At 41.8% G+C, this 19,974-nt stretch overlaps 4 protein-coding genes across 7 annotated transcripts; 2 read left to right on the forward strand and 2 right to left on the reverse strand.

Moving 5' to 3' along the window:
- Nucleotides 1-1,041: 1,041 nt before the first annotated feature.
- LOC142994176 (histone-binding protein N1/N2-like) lies at nucleotides 1,042-4,570 on the reverse strand. Its single transcript, XM_076144895.1, has 14 exons — nucleotides 4,470-4,570; nucleotides 4,273-4,385; nucleotides 3,799-3,879; nucleotides 3,571-3,677; nucleotides 3,175-3,477; nucleotides 2,999-3,093; nucleotides 2,846-2,919; nucleotides 2,695-2,768; nucleotides 2,406-2,594; nucleotides 1,994-2,166; nucleotides 1,783-1,845; nucleotides 1,624-1,704; nucleotides 1,373-1,515; nucleotides 1,042-1,186 (listed from the first exon to the last, which is right to left on the reverse strand). The coding sequence occupies exons 2-13, from the start codon at nucleotides 4,371-4,373 to the stop codon at nucleotides 1,381-1,383; spliced, it is 1,476 nt and encodes a 491-aa protein (XP_076001010.1). The 5' UTR covers nucleotides 4,374-4,385; nucleotides 4,470-4,570; the 3' UTR covers nucleotides 1,042-1,186; nucleotides 1,373-1,380.
- A 3,563-nt stretch (nucleotides 4,571-8,133) lies between these two features.
- prdx1 (peroxiredoxin 1) lies at nucleotides 8,134-11,207 on the forward strand. Its single transcript, XM_076145093.1, has 6 exons — nucleotides 8,134-8,201; nucleotides 9,237-9,349; nucleotides 9,516-9,669; nucleotides 9,757-9,879; nucleotides 10,167-10,297; nucleotides 10,862-11,207. The coding sequence occupies exons 2-6, from the start codon at nucleotides 9,244-9,246 to the stop codon at nucleotides 10,942-10,944; spliced, it is 597 nt and encodes a 198-aa protein (XP_076001208.1). The 5' UTR covers nucleotides 8,134-8,201; nucleotides 9,237-9,243; the 3' UTR covers nucleotides 10,945-11,207.
- A 143-nt stretch (nucleotides 11,208-11,350) lies between these two features.
- Nucleotides 11,351-14,462, forward strand: zte38 (zebrafish testis-expressed 38). 3 transcript variants are annotated; one of them, XM_076145090.1, is made up of 12 exons: nucleotides 11,351-11,960; nucleotides 12,052-12,230; nucleotides 12,600-12,663; nucleotides 12,782-12,818; nucleotides 12,912-12,932; nucleotides 13,133-13,159; nucleotides 13,298-13,365; nucleotides 13,454-13,602; nucleotides 13,700-13,929; nucleotides 14,016-14,067; nucleotides 14,224-14,267; nucleotides 14,373-14,462. In XM_076145090.1, the coding sequence occupies exons 2-12, from the start codon at nucleotides 12,149-12,151 to the stop codon at nucleotides 14,415-14,417; spliced, it is 819 nt and encodes a 272-aa protein (XP_076001205.1). In that variant the 5' UTR covers nucleotides 11,351-11,960; nucleotides 12,052-12,148; the 3' UTR covers nucleotides 14,418-14,462. The 3 variants fall into 3 exon arrangements, with proteins under 3 accessions (XP_076001205.1, XP_076001202.1, XP_076001203.1); XM_076145087.1 differs by having other exon boundaries at nucleotides 12,086-12,230; XM_076145088.1 differs by having other exon boundaries at nucleotides 12,086-12,230; nucleotides 13,700-13,920; nucleotides 14,019-14,067.
- A 93-nt stretch (nucleotides 14,463-14,555) lies between these two features.
- aldh9a1b (aldehyde dehydrogenase 9 family, member A1b) lies at nucleotides 14,556-19,957 on the reverse strand. 2 transcript variants are annotated; one of them, XM_076145086.1, is made up of 12 exons: nucleotides 19,786-19,957; nucleotides 19,416-19,653; nucleotides 17,997-18,142; nucleotides 17,499-17,628; nucleotides 17,103-17,237; nucleotides 16,681-16,877; nucleotides 16,116-16,256; nucleotides 15,808-15,996; nucleotides 15,635-15,722; nucleotides 15,394-15,535; nucleotides 15,195-15,307; nucleotides 14,556-15,086 (listed from the first exon to the last, which is right to left on the reverse strand). In XM_076145086.1, the coding sequence occupies exons 2-12, from the start codon at nucleotides 19,594-19,596 to the stop codon at nucleotides 14,992-14,994; spliced, it is 1,557 nt and encodes a 518-aa protein (XP_076001201.1). In that variant the 5' UTR covers nucleotides 19,597-19,653; nucleotides 19,786-19,957; the 3' UTR covers nucleotides 14,556-14,991. The 2 variants fall into 2 exon arrangements, with proteins under 2 accessions (XP_076001201.1, XP_076001200.1); XM_076145085.1 differs by having other exon boundaries at nucleotides 19,416-19,627; nucleotides 19,786-19,955.
- Nucleotides 19,958-19,974: the final 17 nt, after the last annotated feature.

Below are 19,974 nucleotides of genomic sequence, written 5' to 3' on the forward strand. Positions count from 1 at the left end.
GCTGCTGTGGTGTGTTTGTTCTTTTGTCAATTGCTTTTTAGAACATGTCGACGTGTATTTCTAATTAGCTTGAGTGGCAAGATGATGGATTACAACTCAAACATTGCGGTGTAGGAGTATTCTAATAACTTTGTGCTTCCATGTTTACTTTATGGAGGACAGGGTTGTAGCTGCTAAAACACCATGCATACACTCACCGCTTCAGAATATGGCCTTTATACAGGAACCATTGAGAAAAGTTCAGTTTTGTACCCTGAATAGGTGAATTTCTTGTTTAATTTAAATTGTAATTAGACTTGCCTCGGGTGGGCAAACTACGGCCCGCAGGCCACATGCGGCCCATTGCGCTTTTTAATGCGGCCCATCGAATATTGGTACCAATATGGACGGATCGCCGAATTTAACAGGGAAAAATACAGGTTTGCTCAAGCGGATCCAGGATAAGATGAAAATCCTGAGCTGGATGTTATTTTCTTACTTCGCATAATCCGTCAGGAAGCCCTGTGCAAATCGTTGTTGTGGCTTGATCATGTAGTGAAGCCAGTTGTAAAGCTCGTCCACAGTGAGGGGACTTCAGCATTGTCCGTTTTTAAGTTCCTTGAGGAAACAGATGCTGATCACCAGGAGATGCTTTACCATTCAAATGTCTGCTGGTTAAATTTAGGGAAAGTGTCTGTCTACAAGTGTGGGAGCTCAAAGGGGAGATTAACCAATCGCGAAAGGTGATTTTCCTGAGCTGAGCAACAAAGATTGGCTGAGTGAGCTGAATGTGAAGCTACAAGGGAAAGATCAGTTTGTGCACGAAATGTACAACAATGTTAAAGCTTTCTTGCCAATGAACTAATTGTAGTGTAGCAAAAAAGTTTGCCAACCCCTGCCCACATTTGCTCAAAAGGTATCTTAAGTTTTGATGGTTAATCCCCTTAAGACTAAGGGAGTTGTGATTTTGGGCTCTTGATCCTCGATCGTGAAATCACAAACATTGATCATTAATCATCAATATGAGGTCAACAACTCAGGTGTACCAAATTACATTTTTTTATTGAATCTCATAGGCTATAAGTGCACAAACAGCAATAATACAGACACTGGAAAACGTATTTACAACAGCAAAGGAGTGGCTTCAGTAAAGGGCTCGGCACGTTGGTGGAGACAGAACAACCAGGACGGGATCCAAATTCGCCGTCTGAGGGAGAAATCACATCCAGAAGTTTACTCAGACGTGACATTTAATATCTTATCCAATACTGTAAATGCATTTTTTAAGATTGGGCTTCATTTCTGTGCAGAGATCAAAATAGCCACTCCACCAACACCAAGAATCAAACTTGTAAAGATCAATAAAAGATGATCTGGAATGAATTTCACTCACGTTAATGTTTATCTCTCAACTTCCATACTGTTTGGAGCCTCATCTCCGTTGGCCTGAGGCTCATCCACGGCGGTAGTGTTGTCGGTGTCCTGCTTCACCTTTTTGGACACGCCCTGCTTCACTGGACTCTCCTCTGGTCTCCTCTAAAACCAGACGGACACGTGCGTTCATTCAGCGATTCATTTCTAACCGTTTCTGTTAAAACATCATGTAATATTGCACCCCGTTCAACTTCAACAAGCTTCCCTCACCTTCTTTCTGACCAGGTGGGAGATATCAGAGACCGGAGCCTTGGAGTCGGACTTGATGCTGATAGTGGATGAGTCTTTTACCTGGGACGAGAGGAACAAAACATGACCTCAGTGACCAGCCAAAAAGGAGAAATGCAAAGTACTTAAGGTTCTACTTACTGCAGGTTTTTCTCCAGTTTGGACAGTGGAAGCAGAAAGCGCTGCCGACGAGGCGACTCCATCCTAACAGAGAATTAAAACCAAACAAAAATCTTTAACCGTTCCTTACTGAGAAACAATTGTTAAAATCACTCATTGCACAAGCCGGGCGAATCGCAAACGCATCGAGGCTGAAATTGTTTGTTATAAATCTGAGAACCTCATCACTCACCAGGACCTCCTTCACAGCCTCGGCGTCGGCCGTGGCCGTCTTCAGGCCTGCTGTGGCATCCTCCACCTTCTCCTGGATCTCTGGCAGCAGAGCCTGCAGCTCCTCCATCTCCTTCCTCTCGCTGGGCAGAGCGTCCGGCCCCTCGGCCTTATCGATCACCTTCTGGAGCTTTTCTGGGGAGAAAAGGAGGATTCCAGATCTGTTATGAACTCGAAGGAAATAGAAACTTGGATTCTTAAAAATGTCCATACTTCACTTTGTAATACTCCCTCAATTTGGGCAATTCTGTCATTTGAAAGGTTGCCTTTAAGGTCACACACACACACAATCCCACTTGACGACTCATCTTTTCCATTTCACTCTACAAATCGCCCTCCAACTTCTCTCCTCCTCCTCCCCTTCCCCCGCTCACCCAGCCTGCTCTTGATGTTGTCGATGGAGCTGTGGAACGCGTCGATGGCCTGGCTGAACTGGCAGTCCAGGCTGTAGGTGAGGCCCAGCTGATACTGGGTCTCGGCCAGCAGGCGGCTGTCGGAGCCCAGGTGCTTCAGCTGCAGCTTCAGACACTCCTGCAGGTCCTCCAGCGCCTGGGGGTAATTCCCTGAGGAAGAGGAGGCGAAGACTTGAATTGGGGAAAAGAAAAGATCCAAAAGTCTAATGAAAGATTGAGATCAGAGACCTGGCGCTGAATGATGTCATACCTGATTCCGTGGAGATTTCGCCCAGTTTGAGGTGAGCCTGAGCCGCCATGAGCTGCTCGTCCTTCGTCTCCTTCCTGTTAAAACATAACGATCAGTTGATGCAACACCTCAGTCACACAGCCAAGCTTAACACACACGCACAGATACACACCTTTTGTAGATTACTTTAGCCAGCTCCAGCATCTCCCAGGCCAGCTGCAGGTTGCCCACTTCCTCATCTTCGTCCTGATGAAAACAAACCAACTTTAATCCATCGATTCCTCAGCCAGAACATTTTACGGAGCACTTTAACTGATTGAAGTACCTTGTCTGAGGTGCCTTCCCCTTCATCTTTCCCTTCTGCATCACCCTCCTCCTCTTCCTCCATCTCTGCATCGTCATCTCCCTCCTCTTCATCACCTAAAATAGACAAAACTCAATGTTTCAAAAGGTCCCGGCCACCAAAGTGACTCCTACAAATGAAGATAGAGAGACGATCACCTTCAGCTTCCTCCGGCTTGTCTGTTGATTCTTTATCCTTATCAGCAGACTCCTCATCCTCAGCCTTCTTTCCTTTTTCTGTTGATTTACTTTTGTCCACGTCGCTTTTCTTCTCATCAGCTCCATCTTCCTTATTACAATCTTTGTCGTCAGCTTTGTCCTCCCCCTTGCCGTTCTTTGCTTTTTCCTCATCCTCCTTCTTTGGATCGTCGCTCTGACCCTCTTCGCCATTTTCCGCCTCTTTCTCCTTCTTCTCCGCCATGGCGTCGTACACTTGTTCCCTCAGCTCGTCCCTCGTCTTCTCTGCGGGAGGAAATCAGCACAGTGGAGTTGTGAAACTTCTGTAAAAGTCCAACATGTTGCTTCCTGTGACCACTTTACACTTAAAATCCTCACCATCAATGTTTTCTGTGCTCTCAATGTTGGGGTCTTTGGGTTTCTCTTCATCTTCCTCCTCTTCAGGGACTCCTTCCAGAGCGTTGCCCAGGACCGAGTTCTCCATCCTACAAGAGTTGTTAGAAATTAGAAATAGGAATTGTTACAAACTTGAAGACATAACAGAGTCCAGATTGATTCCGACTGTGGACTGCAGAGGATACAGATACTGAATTAAGACCCGCTCACCTTGCCAAATCCAGCAGTGCTTTCCCACACCAGAAGAAAGCTTCTCCACACTCATCTGCTGTGTCTCCATACTTTTTAGCCCTGAAACAGAAAAGGAAAGTATCCCTCAATACATTTATGTATTCTATTGTAAATAAAACACCATAATAACCTTACTCATTTAATACAATCTAACATTTCGACCAAAAGGAGTTCCACACTTCAACTTTATGTTCTTGGAGTTTATTTTTGTATTTCAAATCCATGGGTTTAAGCATCTACTAATTGAAAACCTGATGTAATATTTAGGCAATCATAAATATGCAAATAAATTATATTATTGTATCAAAACTAATCGTTATGATATCTTAATTGATTTGCATTGCTCAAATTGATCACTTTTCTTCTCTTTAGTTCTGCATTAACATGTCTCCCATTGCGTCATTAGATCAGTCAGAAGGCTTTAGTGTGTGAGGAGGTCACGTGTTGACTCACAGCAGGCCGCAGGCGTCCTGCAGAACGTCCACCGCCTCCACCGCCTTCCCCAGAACCAGGTACTTCTTACCGGCACCGATCAGCTTGTTCGCCTCCTCCATGTTACTGTCGCACTGAAAGGGAACACATTTTTATTTAGGAGCCTTAAAATATCAACAAGTCCGACTGTATGTTCCGAAGAAACCACTTGTTTTTACCTTAAACGAGAGGAAAACACACAGAATGAAAGGTTAAAAGAGGAGTGCAACAAATGTTTCCTCCTGCGCTCGCGCTGACTGCTCCGTTGTTTCAATTTGGCGCGAAATATGCTACGTTTTTCCGGTCGACTTCCGGGTAAGTAAACCAGCGCGGGAGAACTTCTTAAAGACACAGTATTTATTTAGCCATGTATTAATTATTATTATTTAAGTACATTTTAACAATTGCACACTGAAGTTTGTTTCGTTTAATACTATGCTCTTCTCTCCTCTTCTTATGTTTATGTATATGGCAGTTTCTGTTGATATGTGTGTGTCTTAAGAAGTTCTGGGGAGGGATCAGATGCACACTGTTGGTGGAGGGAGGCGATGGCAGCTGAGAGTCCTTGGAGTCTGGGAGTAAGAGGAAAGGGAGATAATTTGACCTCTTAGGAATGCTTCCAGTAACTCCCAGAGCAGTGAACCTGGGATAGAAGCGTTTTTTTTTTTTAAGGAAGAAACCCATCTATTGAGTTCAAGATCATGTCACTGAATATTTTATCTGCCAGTAATAATGGTTTAAACCTCCAGAGGGGAGGAGAGGATTTGTGTGTGTATAGTTGAATATCCAATAGTAATAATGCAAGGTCAGATATTAGAATGCTTAAATTGTCAGAGGAAGCAACACATGAGTTGAAAGAATAATATATAAGAAAATAATCTATTCTAAAGTATGAATTGTGTACCTGAAAACAGAATAAGAACTTTTTGACTGAGGGACAGACACAGTCTCTAAGGGTCAACCAACCATCTAATCTATTGGGGAATTCAATGCCATCAAAATTGGGCGTGTAGAGTTTTACCAGTAACACCTTGTACCACTATGAGAAATCTACCATTTTTGTCAGCAATAACATTAGTGTGTACTACAGACTCATTTCATCTTTGTTGTTCCTTAGATCCTTCACTCAGATAAAAGACAAAACAAACAGCCCTGAAGAGGTCTGTTGTGTGTGTGTGTCTGTCCATTGTGTGTATTTGCTGAAACACACAAACCTGTTGCTGTCATTTCCTGCTGTGATGGACGCTGATTGTCTGGCTCCCCTCTGACCTTCTCCTGCAGACTCAGTTGTGTCACTATCCAGTCAAGACAAGTTGGGACCTGGCATCCAATCAACCTCACGCTGAGATGATCATACACACAGCTTCCCCAGACATTACTCTCACTGAGCCATTTTCCCAATCGAACCTAACGACACACACAAGTCAAGAAACGCCTTAAAATACACACCAGGTGAAGTGAATCTGTGATGGTACCAGTCCACGTTTTGAGGAAACTTCTATAAAGATCTGCTAAATGCACAAATCTACATCACAACACTGACAATTGAAGATAACGGGTGTATATTTCAGTTTTTACAGGACTATTACCTTGCACGTATTCATAGAAGCAACAGGTAAACATCAGAGGTACATCCAATGTGAAAACTGAACATGTTTTCTTCAAGACCATTTGCATTTACATGACTGTGTTCCAGTCTCCAATTCACCTCAGGGTTCATTTCACATCGTCACACATGGACTCTGCATTTCTGTTCAACAGCAAAAACAGACTGTACAAACAAAAACAGCATTTAACACACTCCTCACTTCCCCAGCAAGTACATTCAGGCATAACGTTCACCATCAATGCACAACAGTTTCTGTTTTAAGGGGGGTTGTAGTCTTTTTAGTTTTTAGAAAATACATGTCTGTGCCCTTCAAACATCCAGTTGCCTTGGACTCAGCGAGAGACCAGATGCACTAATTAAGGGCGTATTGTGAATCAGGAGATGAACACGGGCAACGTTTGATCACTATAGCCCACTGTGGTGCATCTAACAGGAGGTTATTGTGTGTTCCCCTCTTATCTGGCCCTTGATGAGGTGCCCATGGCAACAGCATTCAAACATCACTTGGTGACAGCAGAAAAAAGTAGAGAGGCCTATCGAGTAGATAGCAGCCCCAATAACCCACCGCGCAAATAAGCCCTTTATATAAGGAATAAGACAATTTAAAGACATTTTAAATAGAAGAATATGTATTATTTATACAACTGTCTAGATCTGGAAAACAAAGATTAGAACAGTCTCATTTATTATTTTTTCTAAAACCCACAAAGCCATTAAAAAGCTCAAATCTGAACCAGTCATGGATTAAAATGTATATTTACTTGTGTTTTTTAAATGGCAATGTCAACCCCTGTCATACACATGGACAATGGCTGCTTCTACTCAGCCTAGTCATTAAGTAAATATCACAGCCCAGAGGAGGAAGTGAGACAAACTTATCCACTGCAGGATATGGGAAAAGTCCAAAATGTTGCAACAGTGCTCCACCCCAAGACGCTTAACGGGAAAACTCTATAAGCTATTAAATTACATTCCAGGAAACATGAATTATAGCAAGACCTTCCTTCTGCACATTTCCAGTTTAAACAGAACAATAAAGTAGGTAAGACAATACCTTTCCATCCTATAAAATACAGGTTAATCTAAAAATGAGCAACATTTTGAAAGTGCATAGAATAGCAGAAATTATACTGTTAATCTAGATTTCAACTGCAATCTCCATTCTTAGCATGGAAAATCAGGTCTTAAAAGTTCTCAAGACAATCAAAACCATCATATTGCGTCACTTTCATCATTGTGCAACTCCATGAAGACTTTGCACTCATGGCATCAGAGGCATGTTAGTAGGAAGCAGCCTGAGCAGGGAGGATTGCAAACACATCACTGAATACATAAATGAAGCACAGTCATTATGACAAGCAAGTATGAGGGTGGCAATAGACGTAATGAAGGGATTCATTATAGACACTCTTCACATAATCATATTCTTTACATACACCAATACAATGATGGTGCTGCAGTGGTGCTGTATGCTTCTGTCTGTGCTTTAAGGTGAATTAGTAAGGAGTTAAATGTATTCTTATAGCCCTATATCAGATAAGATGATAACTAATGCGCTTAACCTAAACTTGGCATAAGCCTAAATGGTCATAATATTTTCAAACTGTGATTAATCTCGACTAAACTGGAGCACCTTAACCTCTAATTCATGAGGATTTGATCTCAGTTCCTTCTGGGCATACCTAACATACCTACCTGCTGAGATGAAGGTTTACAGTGGTGCAAGATGGTCTAATACTTTATACACAGGAAGGATTATGTTTAAAATCAGTCTGAGCATGAATAGGAAACCATGCCAACAGAGGTTCAGTCATTTGATTTGAAACCTTGTGACGCCATGACCTTTGCAGAGATGTTTGCTTGGATTAGGAGTTGTACCCCCTGGGTGCTTAAAAAAACTATTAACATGTTGCTCTTTTGGACGATTGATGCAGTATCAAGTGTAAAAACTTGTGTATATTTTGCTCTGTAATACAATAGTCAGAATGGATCAAATAATGAGACTGGGATTGTTAAAATGGTATATAAACTTAACTTTGGGACACTGTTAATGAAGTTATGTGATAATTTTGCGTCTCATTTTCCTCGTTTCGTAAGCACATGACAGACAGACACCAAAAGCCTGTAGTAAAATTGCAGAGTCATGCTCTATGTTGGAAAACCGGACTCATGTGGGCTGTGACCGCGCGCTCGAGAACGTGTTATCGCGAGATTTGAGTCGGGGTATAAATGCCACAGACAAACCAACAAGCTCGCCACTCTTCTCTGCTGAAATCTCTGGTGTGTGTCAATCAAAGCTGAGGTATGTGTCACAAAATACATTTAATTATGATTTCTGTAATTGTATCGTATTTTTTCAAGTTTAACTAGCGTGCGGCTTTGACATTGGTCTGTAGTTCGCTGAATTTGTGCGTCAAAGATGTTATAGAGTTGGATTTAAGTTCAACAAGTGCTTTTTCTGAATGGGTTGAACTGCTAACCGCTACTCCATTTTCGGTGCATTTTTGACAATGTAAAGCTTCCACGCATAGACAACAGCATAGGTAAAGTAAACATGTTCCACATTGTCGTTCTCAGGTCGGTTATAGTTGCGTTTAGCCGAGGAAGTGAATGTGGGCATTTGCACAAGGAACATAACCGTATATTATAGCAATAAATACGCGGAAACACCTGTGCATATAAAGTGAGAAGAATTAGTTTCACTTCAGTCTGATTGTGTGGAAACTATGTAGAGGTTAAAATAGTAACGGGTTTGTATTGAGAGGAAACCTTACATTTGATATTCCTGTAATATTACCTTTTTCAGGCATCCAAATAATCATGTTTCACAATATTACATCGTGTGTTTACATTTCGAGGGTGTGATGTAATGTTTGTATTTTGCACGAAAATACTTTCTATTGGATAATAAAGAGTTCAAAGTACTTATCAATTATAAGATATTGACACCCTTACGATTGGTTATTTAGTCTCATCAACAGTATAAATCAGACACATGTGGCATTTTTAATCAATATAGGACTTATAACTTATAAATCAATAATAAAGAACTTGCTTGATTGCTTTTTTTTGTAGATTGTCAAGTCATTATTCTTAAATTAATCACTGAATTAGACAATAATTAATCCAAGCGCTTATTTTAAGAGGCAGAGCAAAGTAATTTGGCTTTGGAGGATGATGGGCACTATCACTGTTGTGCAGCAGTGGTGATATTTCATTTAACACAGACACATTTCCTTGTCTTGTAAATGAGGAAGGCTTGTGGTTGATTTATGAAAGCAAATGATTTTTGAGTGTTAAGTGATGACACTGTTTCCTGCTTTTGAAAACCACTCAGACTGAAGATGGCAGCAGGAAAGGCACAAATTGGGAAGCTGGCCCCCGACTTCAAAGCCAAAGCAGTGATGCCAGATGGACAGTTCCAGGACGTCAAGCTGTCAGATTACAGAGGTAGAGTTTATTTGTTCACCCAGACTGTATTTTACTGCTTTGTGTTTGCATTGACTGGTTAGCATCTTTACTAACAAACATGGGAACGTTAATTAAATATTCTTTTCCATGGCTTCATCATCACATGACGGTCACCTATGTTCTTTTCTTTTTTACCTTTGTGCAGGGAAGTACGTTGTCTTTTTTTTCTATCCACTGGACTTCACCTTCGTGTGCCCAACTGAGATCATCGCCTTCAGTGACGCTGCTGACGATTTCAGGAAGATCAACTGTGAAGTCATCGCCGCTTCAGTGGACTCGCACTTCTCCCATTTTGCATGGTAGCTACAGGGATTGTAAACATCTATGCTAAGACTTTGTTGGTTTTAATGCTGTCGCCTCAAATATTTATTTTTCTGCCGTCAAAGGACCAACACACCACGCAAGCAGGGCGGCCTGGGTGCCATGAAGATTCCCCTGGTATCTGACACACGGCGCTGTATCTCCACAGATTATGGTGTGCTGAAGGAGGATGAAGGCATCGCTTACAGGTGGGTTAAATGATGTGGAAGTGTGTTACGGTAAGCTTTCATAAAGATTAGAAACAATGGAGCCAGTGTCAAGTCTGCTGCCTTTCTGCGCCCTGGGCGCGATGGTGCAGTGGGTTGCGTAAAGCTACACCTATCATTAAAGTGCCACAATAAACACATTACAGGAAGTGAGTATATACTATAATGTTACTGCTCTCACTCAACTCTTAATCCTCTGTCTGTCTGAATAACATGTAATCCTGTATGCCTTTGGACATTTGTGAGCTCCTCATTCACTCTTATTTCAGGGGTCTGTTCATCATTGACGGAAACGGCATCCTGAGGCAGATCACCATCAATGACCTCCCGGTCGGGCGCTCGGTTGAAGAGACCCTTCGTTTGGTCCAAGCCTTTCAGTTCACCGACAAAAACGGAGAAGGTAAGCTTCTGCTGCCACCCGCTGACAATGCAAATATATGACACTCCATTAAATGCAATGACGCAAGACCGCAATGTTATAGAGTCTGCTATAAACAAATGCTTGTTGAAATAGTGTGGCCATCTCTTTTGCAACATTTAAAATCCATTGTAAACAGTATAATGAGGTAATGGCTCATGAACTAAATGTGACTATGCTTATAATTAAACCAAATGACTGTCACATAAAGTATATGCTTCCAAAGAGACTACTTTGTGCCAATGTCCCCAGCAAGGGCAAAGACTAGAAAGCTATGGTTGGGATCAAAGATTGGTCCTATTGGGGCTAAGCTTATTTTTAAATTATCGGTCAAATATAGCTGTAGAGGTGAAGTGAAATAGCTTTTGATTCAAAGGCTGTTAATGAAGCTTAGTTTGGCATAGTGAAATTCTTATGTCCAAAACAAATACATGTCAACACCAACGTTTTGCTGCATAAGCTGATTTGAACACAAAGCAACAGAGGCTCTATGTCTCCACTGTTCCATCTGCTGGAGTAGGACTCACCGTTGGCTTATCTTTTCAGTCTGCCCCGCCGGCTGGAAGCCAGGAAGCGACACCATCAAGCCCGACATCCAGAAGAGTAAAGATTTCTTCTCCAAGCAGTAGTAAAGCCAGGGCCGGAGTCTGCTGCCTGCTGTAGGAGTTCAAGTTTAGAGAGTTCAGTTCCAGTTGACAATATTTAAGTGCCTGTGGATGAGTGGTTTTTGTTTTGTTTTTTTAGCTCACAGTCCATGTGTTGTATCCCCTGTGGAGTAAATAGTGCACTTATGACCAAATGATATTCTTATGTAATGTTGCTGTTGTGTGTGTGCTGTTTTCACTGTTTAACAGAGCTAAGTCATGGTTTTGTCCTTTTACCTTATTCCTTGTTGTTCGATGAAAAAGGGCCAAGAAGTTTTGGATATGTACCAAAAACATTTCATCTGAACGAACTAACAAACATCACCTCATAAAGATGTGTTTTGTTTTTTCTCCAGCAAACATGTTGTATGAAAATAAAAAATATATAAATATGACACAATGCAAGAGAAATTTACTCCAAAAATCATCTTATTGATCATTTGTGAATTTTGACTCATTTCACTAGCAGGAAAGGACTTTCTTTTCACAGCCTGAATACCGTAAATATCTCTTCATGACTTCCGTTTGGTGGGGGAAAAGCACACAATTTTTACTAATAAGATAACAAATATTAATAAATATTACATCCAGGCTGTTTCATGTGTAGAACATGCAGTTTAATTACTTTTTAAGTTGAAATGGTCGAACTTAGAGCACCTGGGCAGGCAGGCAGGCAGCCATGTTCGATACCTACTTTGTCAAAGGTCCTTAAATCAGCAGGAAACAAAACTCAAGGTCAGACAACAAAATAACTAATTTTATTGATTATGTTTGTAACTTTATTAGAAACTACATGTTTGAAACTAGCTTCCAGTGCGGGATAAACGGCTGATACGGTATTGAAATAAAGAGTAAACATTGTGGTAAAAGTTGCGATTAATAAAAGATTTAATATTTGCCTCTATTCTGTTTAAGCTAATGTAGTTGTTACTAACAGAGAACAGGAGAAAATGGCCGCTAGCAAGTTATGTATCAAGAAGAACAAGGAGGACACGACCCAGGTTTGAACAGTCTACACATGCGCTCCGTTTACATTTGTTCCAGTTCACTTACATACACGTATTTACATTTTTATCAATTTATGATGCACAGTTTGGTGTAAGTTGTAATTATATTGCACTTGAAGTGGACGGGGTTGTTCGTGAATGATCTGAAGACGGAGGGAGAGTCGCTCGTGTTTGTGAAGAGGATGATGGCCATCGCCGTGTCCTCCATCACCTACCTGAGGGGTATTTTCCCAGAGGAGGCCTACAGATCCAGATACCTGGAAGGTTTGATCTCATGCCGTGTGTGTGTGTGTGTGTGTAAGACATCGTGTGAAGTGTAAAGTGAAGGAACAAGTCAGACATACAATCATTCTCATTGACTTGCGTAACTATTGATGATCACTTTGTTTTCCTTATTAATATACATACAATAATTTTCATCTGGTTGAAATCACATTTACTCTAAAGCCATATAGAACATGTATAATAAGTAATTTTCTAACAAGCAAATTCTAACCTTCAAGAAGCTGGAAGAAATAACTGCAGACCTTACCAACAGTGCAACTAGTTCCAGAAAACTAATGTGATTATAATAGCTAAGTATTTTCATTTGTAAAACCCTTATTGCAAAAGTTTCCTTTGTCATTCCATCAGATTTGTGTCTCAAAGTTTTGCGTGAGGACTGTAACACTCCAGGTGCCTGCAAACTAGTGAAGTGGTAAGCATGTTAGAATGTTAGAATGATGCTGCCAGAACACAGCATCATGCATCTAAAGGTTATTGACATATTCAGCTATTGTCAGAAGCAATACGAAACTAAATATGACTCTTTCCAGGATGATGGGATGCTTTGAGGCATTGGAGAGGCGTTATGTAAGTTGATGCTTTCTTGAGAACCTTCAGTTTATTGTCTTTCATTACCTCTGCCACTACTTAAACTATTATTCTATTTTGCTCCTTTCACAGCTCCAGATTGTGTTTATTGGAGTAAGTAAATCAAACAACAAACCCTTTTTTATTATAAAACAATAGAGTTATACATGCTCATGAACACTGTCGATGAAAATTGTCTTCCTGAGGTTCTGAATGAATTTTTAATGCTTGTTGGGATATTGATGGAGTTTTGTTTCTTAGTGTTATTGTCTTCTGGCTGGTCTTAATATTTTAAATGTCTTACTCCAATGTAGGTCTACACTAATCCAGATGAGGCTAATGTAAGTCATTTAAAATGCAAATAATATGCAAAATTTGATGTAAAGGTAATGAACAGAGGTACTCGGGTTTTGCATTTTGTCCAGTATTTACCTCGACCGACATTAGAGACGCTTACATTTCCTTTTCCCTCTTTCCAGTGCATTATTGAGTCCTATCAGTTTAAATTCAAGTACACCGAGGTGGGACCCCAGATGGACATACTCAGGTGAACCTTTGCATCCAGGGGTCAGATGGGGTTCATCTACAGGTCAGTGAGTTTGTGGCTTTATATCCGCCATGAATATTTACCACAGGACCAAGAGAGCGGATGATCAGATCACCATGGAGGACACCAGGAAGGCCACGGTGCTGCTGATCAGGAAGCTCTTTCTGTTGATGCAGAACCTGGATGCCCTCCCCGAAAAGGTGTACCTCTCCATGAAGCTCTACTATTACGACGACTGTAAGATACATTCTCATTACTGCTTCGAATTACAAAAATAAAAAAGCGATTTCAAACTATGATGAAAGTCAAAACAACTGCTGCTTTCCTTTCAAAGTCACCCCGGCTGAGTATGAACCGCCAGGCTTCAAGGAGGGCCAATGTGACAGCCTGTTCTTTGAGGGCGTGGCTGTGCACTTAGGAGTGGGTGAGGTGGAGACAGACTTCCATAAGCTGCGAGTGGGTGTGTCAGTAGAGCAACGCAGGATGGAGAAGCTCCAGGAAGGAACCCAGCACAGGGAGACCAAGCAAGATTCCCACAGCAACCCTCCAGATCAGGTGATGAGTCAGATACATGAAGGCGCAGGAATGATACAGATGTGCGTTTTACTTTCATTCACTGGTTTAACCCTCTAAAACACACATTCCTTGTCCAGGTTCCTTGTCAGAGCATGACTGACAAAGAGGCTCTACCCTCTGAAGATGGTAAGTAAATGTGCTGCTACTGTGTCAAACACTGGAGAAGCTGCATCCAGCTCAGTTTGACTTGATATACATCTTTAAACCATCAATTATTACTATCATCAATGTAATGTGTAACAACGTGAAAACCAGTGATTCTCTATTGACTGCTTTACACAGAGTCTGAGTCACAGTTCAAAAAACCCAGAAGACCTGTGGCAAAGGTACAATTATAGTCAAAGCATGATCACAGCTGAGTGATTTACACGAAGGAAAAGAATAAATGTTGTTAAAGTTGAACACGGCTGGTATTATCATTTCTGTCATAGATGAAGGTTGCTGCCAAAAGACAGGCCAAGACAAGAAGACGTTAGACACGACATCCTACTAACTGTGTTTAAGACATCAACCAAAAAGTGAGCTGGGTTTTTCCCCGGTTATTGTTATGACATGTTTACATCGTGTTAGATAAGACACAGATGCCTTTGATCGTTATAGCCAGAGTCTGAAAGTTTAGAATTGAGACAAATTTAATATATCTTTCACTCGTAAGGGCTAAGAAACTTTTGTTATGGCATCATAAAATGTATTTGCATTGTTCAAGAAATAAAACTTGGTTTGTAAACATCTCGTTTTTTTGTACATCGTTGTAAAAATACAATTTTTGACACAGAGTACATGATGTAGAAAATATTAACCGAGGCAAAGTAGATATAGTGCAACATGTATCACTATGCAATCGTCCTTTCATTGCTTCAATTCAGATATGGAATTTCCATTACTATTCACTTAGTTAGCAAAGCTTTGTGATGAGGAAATAAAGGCACATTCAGAAAATGTCCCAAAACGTAGTAGTGGTAAGGAAGGACTACTTTGAGCTTATATTGGTTCATTGAGATGTTATCCTGGTGTCTGTGTGAGGTACATTTCCATCTTCATATGGATCAGTTAGAAGAGGCTGTCCACGTCTCCCATCTCCACGTACACACTCTTCAGCTGGGAGTAGTATTCAACCGTCACCTGCCCGTTCTCCCGACCTATGCCTGGCAAATGCAGAGATTACAAATTTACTTTAAATTACCCTCTTTCTAATCTGCTTCGGGAACAAGACGATTGAACTCGTGTGTCGGATCAAATTTGACAGACTGTACCTGACATTTTGAAGCCTCCAAACGGCACCTCCACTGGCGTAATGTTGTAGTTGTTGATGAAACAGGAACCGGCCTTGAGGTGTTCAACCACACGATGTGCTCGTTTCACATCCCTACGGACAGAAACGCCACACTGCCTTTGTTTTGTGTGTGTATCTTCCACTTTAGATATAAATGAATTGCTTGAATAAACGTCTACCTGGTGAAAACCCCTGCAGCCAAACCCAAGGCGGAGTCATTTGCTCTCTGCAGCACCTCCTCTTCTGTTTCAAAAGACAACACAGACATGACGGGACCAAAGATCTCCTCCTTCACACAGGTCATCTCATCTGTGCAGTCACCTGTGGGGGTTAAAGGATGAACGGAGGAAAATGTGAGTAACACCTATGTTGTTATATATGAAGACCTTTAATGAATGGATGATTGTATGAAAGGCTTACCCAGGACACACGGACTCATGTAATATCCATCCCCGAGTTTAGGATCTGACGGAACAAAAGGTTCACCTCCACATAAGACTGTAGCTCCCTAGAATCAAAGCAGTAATTATCTGGGTGAGGTGTCTTTTTAAATGCTGTGCACAAGCAAAACAGATCATTCTGCTGTGTCATACCTCTTTTTTTGCCTGATCCACAAAGCCTAGGACTTTGTCAAGGTGCGGCCGGTTGACCAGTGCTCCCATCCGGGTGCTCTCTAGCAGTGGGTCCCCGATCTCAATCGCCCGGGTCCTCCGAACCACCTCCTCCAAAAACTCAGGGAGAATATTCTTCTGCACAAAGACTCTTGTGCCGTTGCTACAGACCTGTGTTGGATTTAGGAATTAGCAATCACTGACATTAGGATAATATGTGTGTTCCATTTACGGACTGGATGTATTTTCAGTTCTCACATACACACACACACACACACACACACACATACCTGGCCTTGAGACAGGAAGTTGGCCATGAGAGCTCCACTCACAGCATTCTGCAGATCACTGTCCTCAAAGACGAGCAGAGGAGACTTCCCCCCAAGCTCCAAAGTCACAGGCTTCACCCCCTTAGATGCCATCTCCATAATCTATAGGGCAAAGTAAAAGTCAACCGGAAGGATTTTCAGCAAAGAAACAAAGAAAAGGGACTGAAAAGATGCCTGGGTTGTTATCAGCTGCTACCAACATTGATTTGCTTTGTGTTGCCAGGGTCATCAACGAGGCTGACATCATTATCATTACCAGTCTGCACATCTAAATCGTCAAGGTTGCAGTTTCCGATCATATGAAGCCCTCTAGTGGTCAAAAGAGGAATGTCTATGTGAGACACTTTTGCATGCTTGTGTTCTCTTACAATAGTTTGCATTCTCTCTCCAAAACGTGTCACTCCCACATAAAAGCTGGACTGAATGAAGTAAAGAGTGAAGATACAGCTACATTGCATCCTTATACTGAACATATAAACACACACATTTATACTTTTTATTTCATCTTCTCATGTGTAATACTGACCTTCTTGCCTGTAGGGACGCTGCCGGTGAAGGACACTTTAGCCACATCGGGGTGGTGGCACAGTAAACTGCCCGTCTCCTGGCCGCCCTGCACCACATTGAAGAGCCCCTCTGGAGCGCCGGCTTTGGCGTAGATCTCTGCCAACATGACAGCTGTCACAGGAGTCACCGGGGAGGGCTTGAAAACCATGGAGTTACCTGAATTTGACGAATCAAAAGAGATAACTCACAGTTAGCAATGGATTGTTTTCTTCTCTTCTTATCAATAAGTGAAAGAGGTAGGGAGGAGGGAGGGAAAAACGTTTGACAGCAGACATCTTTACATTTGGTTTTCTGGGTGATTAGACAGCACTACATACATTATCCAGTTTCTATCATTTATTTAACAAACCGCTCTCTTTAATGCTTTAATAGGTCTCCTACCACAGGCCAGGGCTGGAGCCGATTTCCAGGCAGCGATCTGGAAAGGGTAATTCCAAGCTCCGATGCCCACACAGACGCCGAGGGGCTCCCTCCGTGTGTAAGCAAAGGAACCACCGGGCAACTGCACATGCTGGCCTGGACATCAAAACAGTCAAAAAAAAGATGAGTATAACACTGACAACAGGAATTTATGATAACATAAAGAAGAAATGTCAATCAATCAATCACCACAGGCTTGAGGTGCCAGAAGTCCAATCAGCCAAACTAATTGCAAACACCTGTGTTAGTTTCCCCCTCTATTAAGCACTGAATCAGTTTTAAATCAGTGTATCTAATGACCATAAGCAGATGTAGATACGTAGAGTCTAAACACATGGGGGGATGTTAAACACTAACCTGCCAGGGTGCTTGCCAGACCGGCAAAGTATTCTATGCACAATCTGGCAGAGTCCACATCCAGACGGGCTTCTGTGATGGATTTCCCATTGTTGACGACCTCCATTTCAGCTATCTCCTCTCTCCTGTTCTGTCAATAACAACGTGGGGGCAACGTGTTACATACAACATACATTTGGGACTGTGTATCAGGAGGGTTCACCCAATACTTTCTAAATTCCAAGCTAGCTGTCTGTGTACACATGGTTTTCCCTGCAGAAATTTTGTCTTGTCAAACCAAATAAACCGCATGTGTGACTAAGAACACGACTGCTCTGTTCCACTTAGGCGTGCCAGTAAACCTTAAACAACAATAAATGCACAAAACAACAAGGAAACTGACACGTCATGAAGTCCAATTAATCTGGGTGGGGGCTATTATTAACGTAATAATGCATTAATGCATGTAAGTGCTACGCAAAATACTTTGCAGCAACTCTGTGTAAAACATTGCCACACCTCGATGATGCGGGCCGCCTCTATCATGAGCCTTGCCCTCTCCATCCCTGACATCTTGCTCCAATAGCCAAAGGCCAACTTGGCACTTTTCACAGCCTGCTCAACCGCCAAAGCTCCACATGGCTCCAACTGGCACAGGACACGCCCTGCAAAGCAAAACGTACGATGACCGCAACAGCCACATACGCAGCTAAAACAGAAATACTGCAGGTTTCATCATTTTGTATCGAGCAAAGCCGTGTGACTTTCTTGTGGTGGATTGTTTAGGATTGTGTAATCATTCAGTATCGTGAGAGAGAAGAATCTATTACGGCAATGAGGCTACAGGCAATGATGACATTAATGATAGGATGAAATCATCCCAGAGGCAGTTTTAGCCTCAAGGTTAGCTGAGTTTGCCTGTAGCCAAATGGCTGCTCATTGAAATTCCTACATTAGTTATGGTAAAATAGAAATACAATTGTAAAGATAATAACTAGAAAAACAATTGAAGACCATAATAGTACAAGATACAATTGGTAAACATAGAGAGGACATAGAATGCATACACACAAAAGCTTGTATACATAAAAAGTAAAAGGCTTTGAACAGACAAACTAAAATGTGCAGTTTTCAAATGCTAAGATAACTGATTCCAGATAACAACCTGTCTGGGCCTTGATAACAAAGCCTTGTTTCAGTGTGGAACAGAAAAACACTCCCCTGTGTCATGACCTCACCCCTCTGACATGGAGTTAAGAATAAAGTTTGGCCATGAAGAGCTGTGTTATCTAGACAAACATGGCAGCGGAGTCCTGGACAATCTGGACCTGCTGGAAAGCCTTTTGGTTAAAGTAAAGTTATGCCAGACATGATGTGTGTTCAAATGTCAAGCAGATCTAGAATTCACAATATAGTACGACCCAGTTGGACTGGCTGTCAAACAGACAAACGGAATTCTTAAAGCAGGTTTGATATTTAACAACATGCCACCTATAAGCCGTGACACATTAGTGGCATATGTATCATGTATCTTCCTGTATTGCTTCTGCTTTGTTGTATACCCCTGCTATTGCAAAACGGGCTGACTGAGGTCTCGCTGACTGTCTCACCCCTGGACCGCCTGAACTGACCCTGTAATGTCCTTTGGGACAGCAAACTTAATATTTGAGGATACAAACAGACCTGATGTTGCTAATGACCTCAATAAATGTTGCAGTACTTTCTCTCTGCCTTATCAACCACAACTCACTGTTACACAACCACAAACAATACACTGATGTCGTCCTTAAGGACAGAAACACATGACATGGTAGCCACATCACACACAGGCGTTTTACACGGCGATCAAAGTCCACATTACGTGAGCTGTCAGGAATGCCAAAAAATAAAAAATAAAACCTTTCTTTTCAAATGTCACCATTAAAGTTTGAGACTTGCCTGTTGAGGGTTCGTAGACGTTTTCCTTGTGGCGTTTCTCTTCACTCGTCTGTCGCTTCCCAGCCCAGAAGTTCAGCGGGGCTGTGACGTTCACGGAGCCCGAGGAGACGCATCGGACCGCCGCGGCCAGGGGGAGAGCAGCCGACCGCAGCCGTCTATACACGGCAACACTTTGTGGCATATTTTAAAGGCTGCGACGCTCCCAGATTAGACTACAGATGCAAAATATGGAAGATATCTGGGTTGACACAATGCAACTCTTCGTAAACATAAATAAATAACTTCGAAGTAGAGAAAGAGAAAGAAGTGTTTCGTCCGCCAGATAAATACAGTAATATTTCCTTGTTGTTTTGTTTCTAAATGCACCTACCTTAAACAGCCTCCTTCACAATGATTACGGTTCGTGGATTAACATATATAAATATAGTAGAAAGCCTTCCGTTAGATATTTTGTTTAGTTAACCTACATTACTTTGCTGCAGCTCAGCAATAGGCGGGTCAAATAACTGGAACGGTCCGTCAATGTCACATATGATTGGATATTCCCTCTGTCAATCTT

This window comes from Genypterus blacodes, unplaced genomic scaffold, assembly GCF_046128005.1.
Source record: "Genypterus blacodes isolate CSIRO-AG114 ecotype Tasmania unplaced genomic scaffold, CSIRO-AGI_Gbla_v1 ptg000029l_1, whole genome shotgun sequence".
Taxonomy (NCBI): domain Eukaryota; kingdom Metazoa; phylum Chordata; class Actinopteri; order Ophidiiformes; family Ophidiidae; genus Genypterus; species Genypterus blacodes.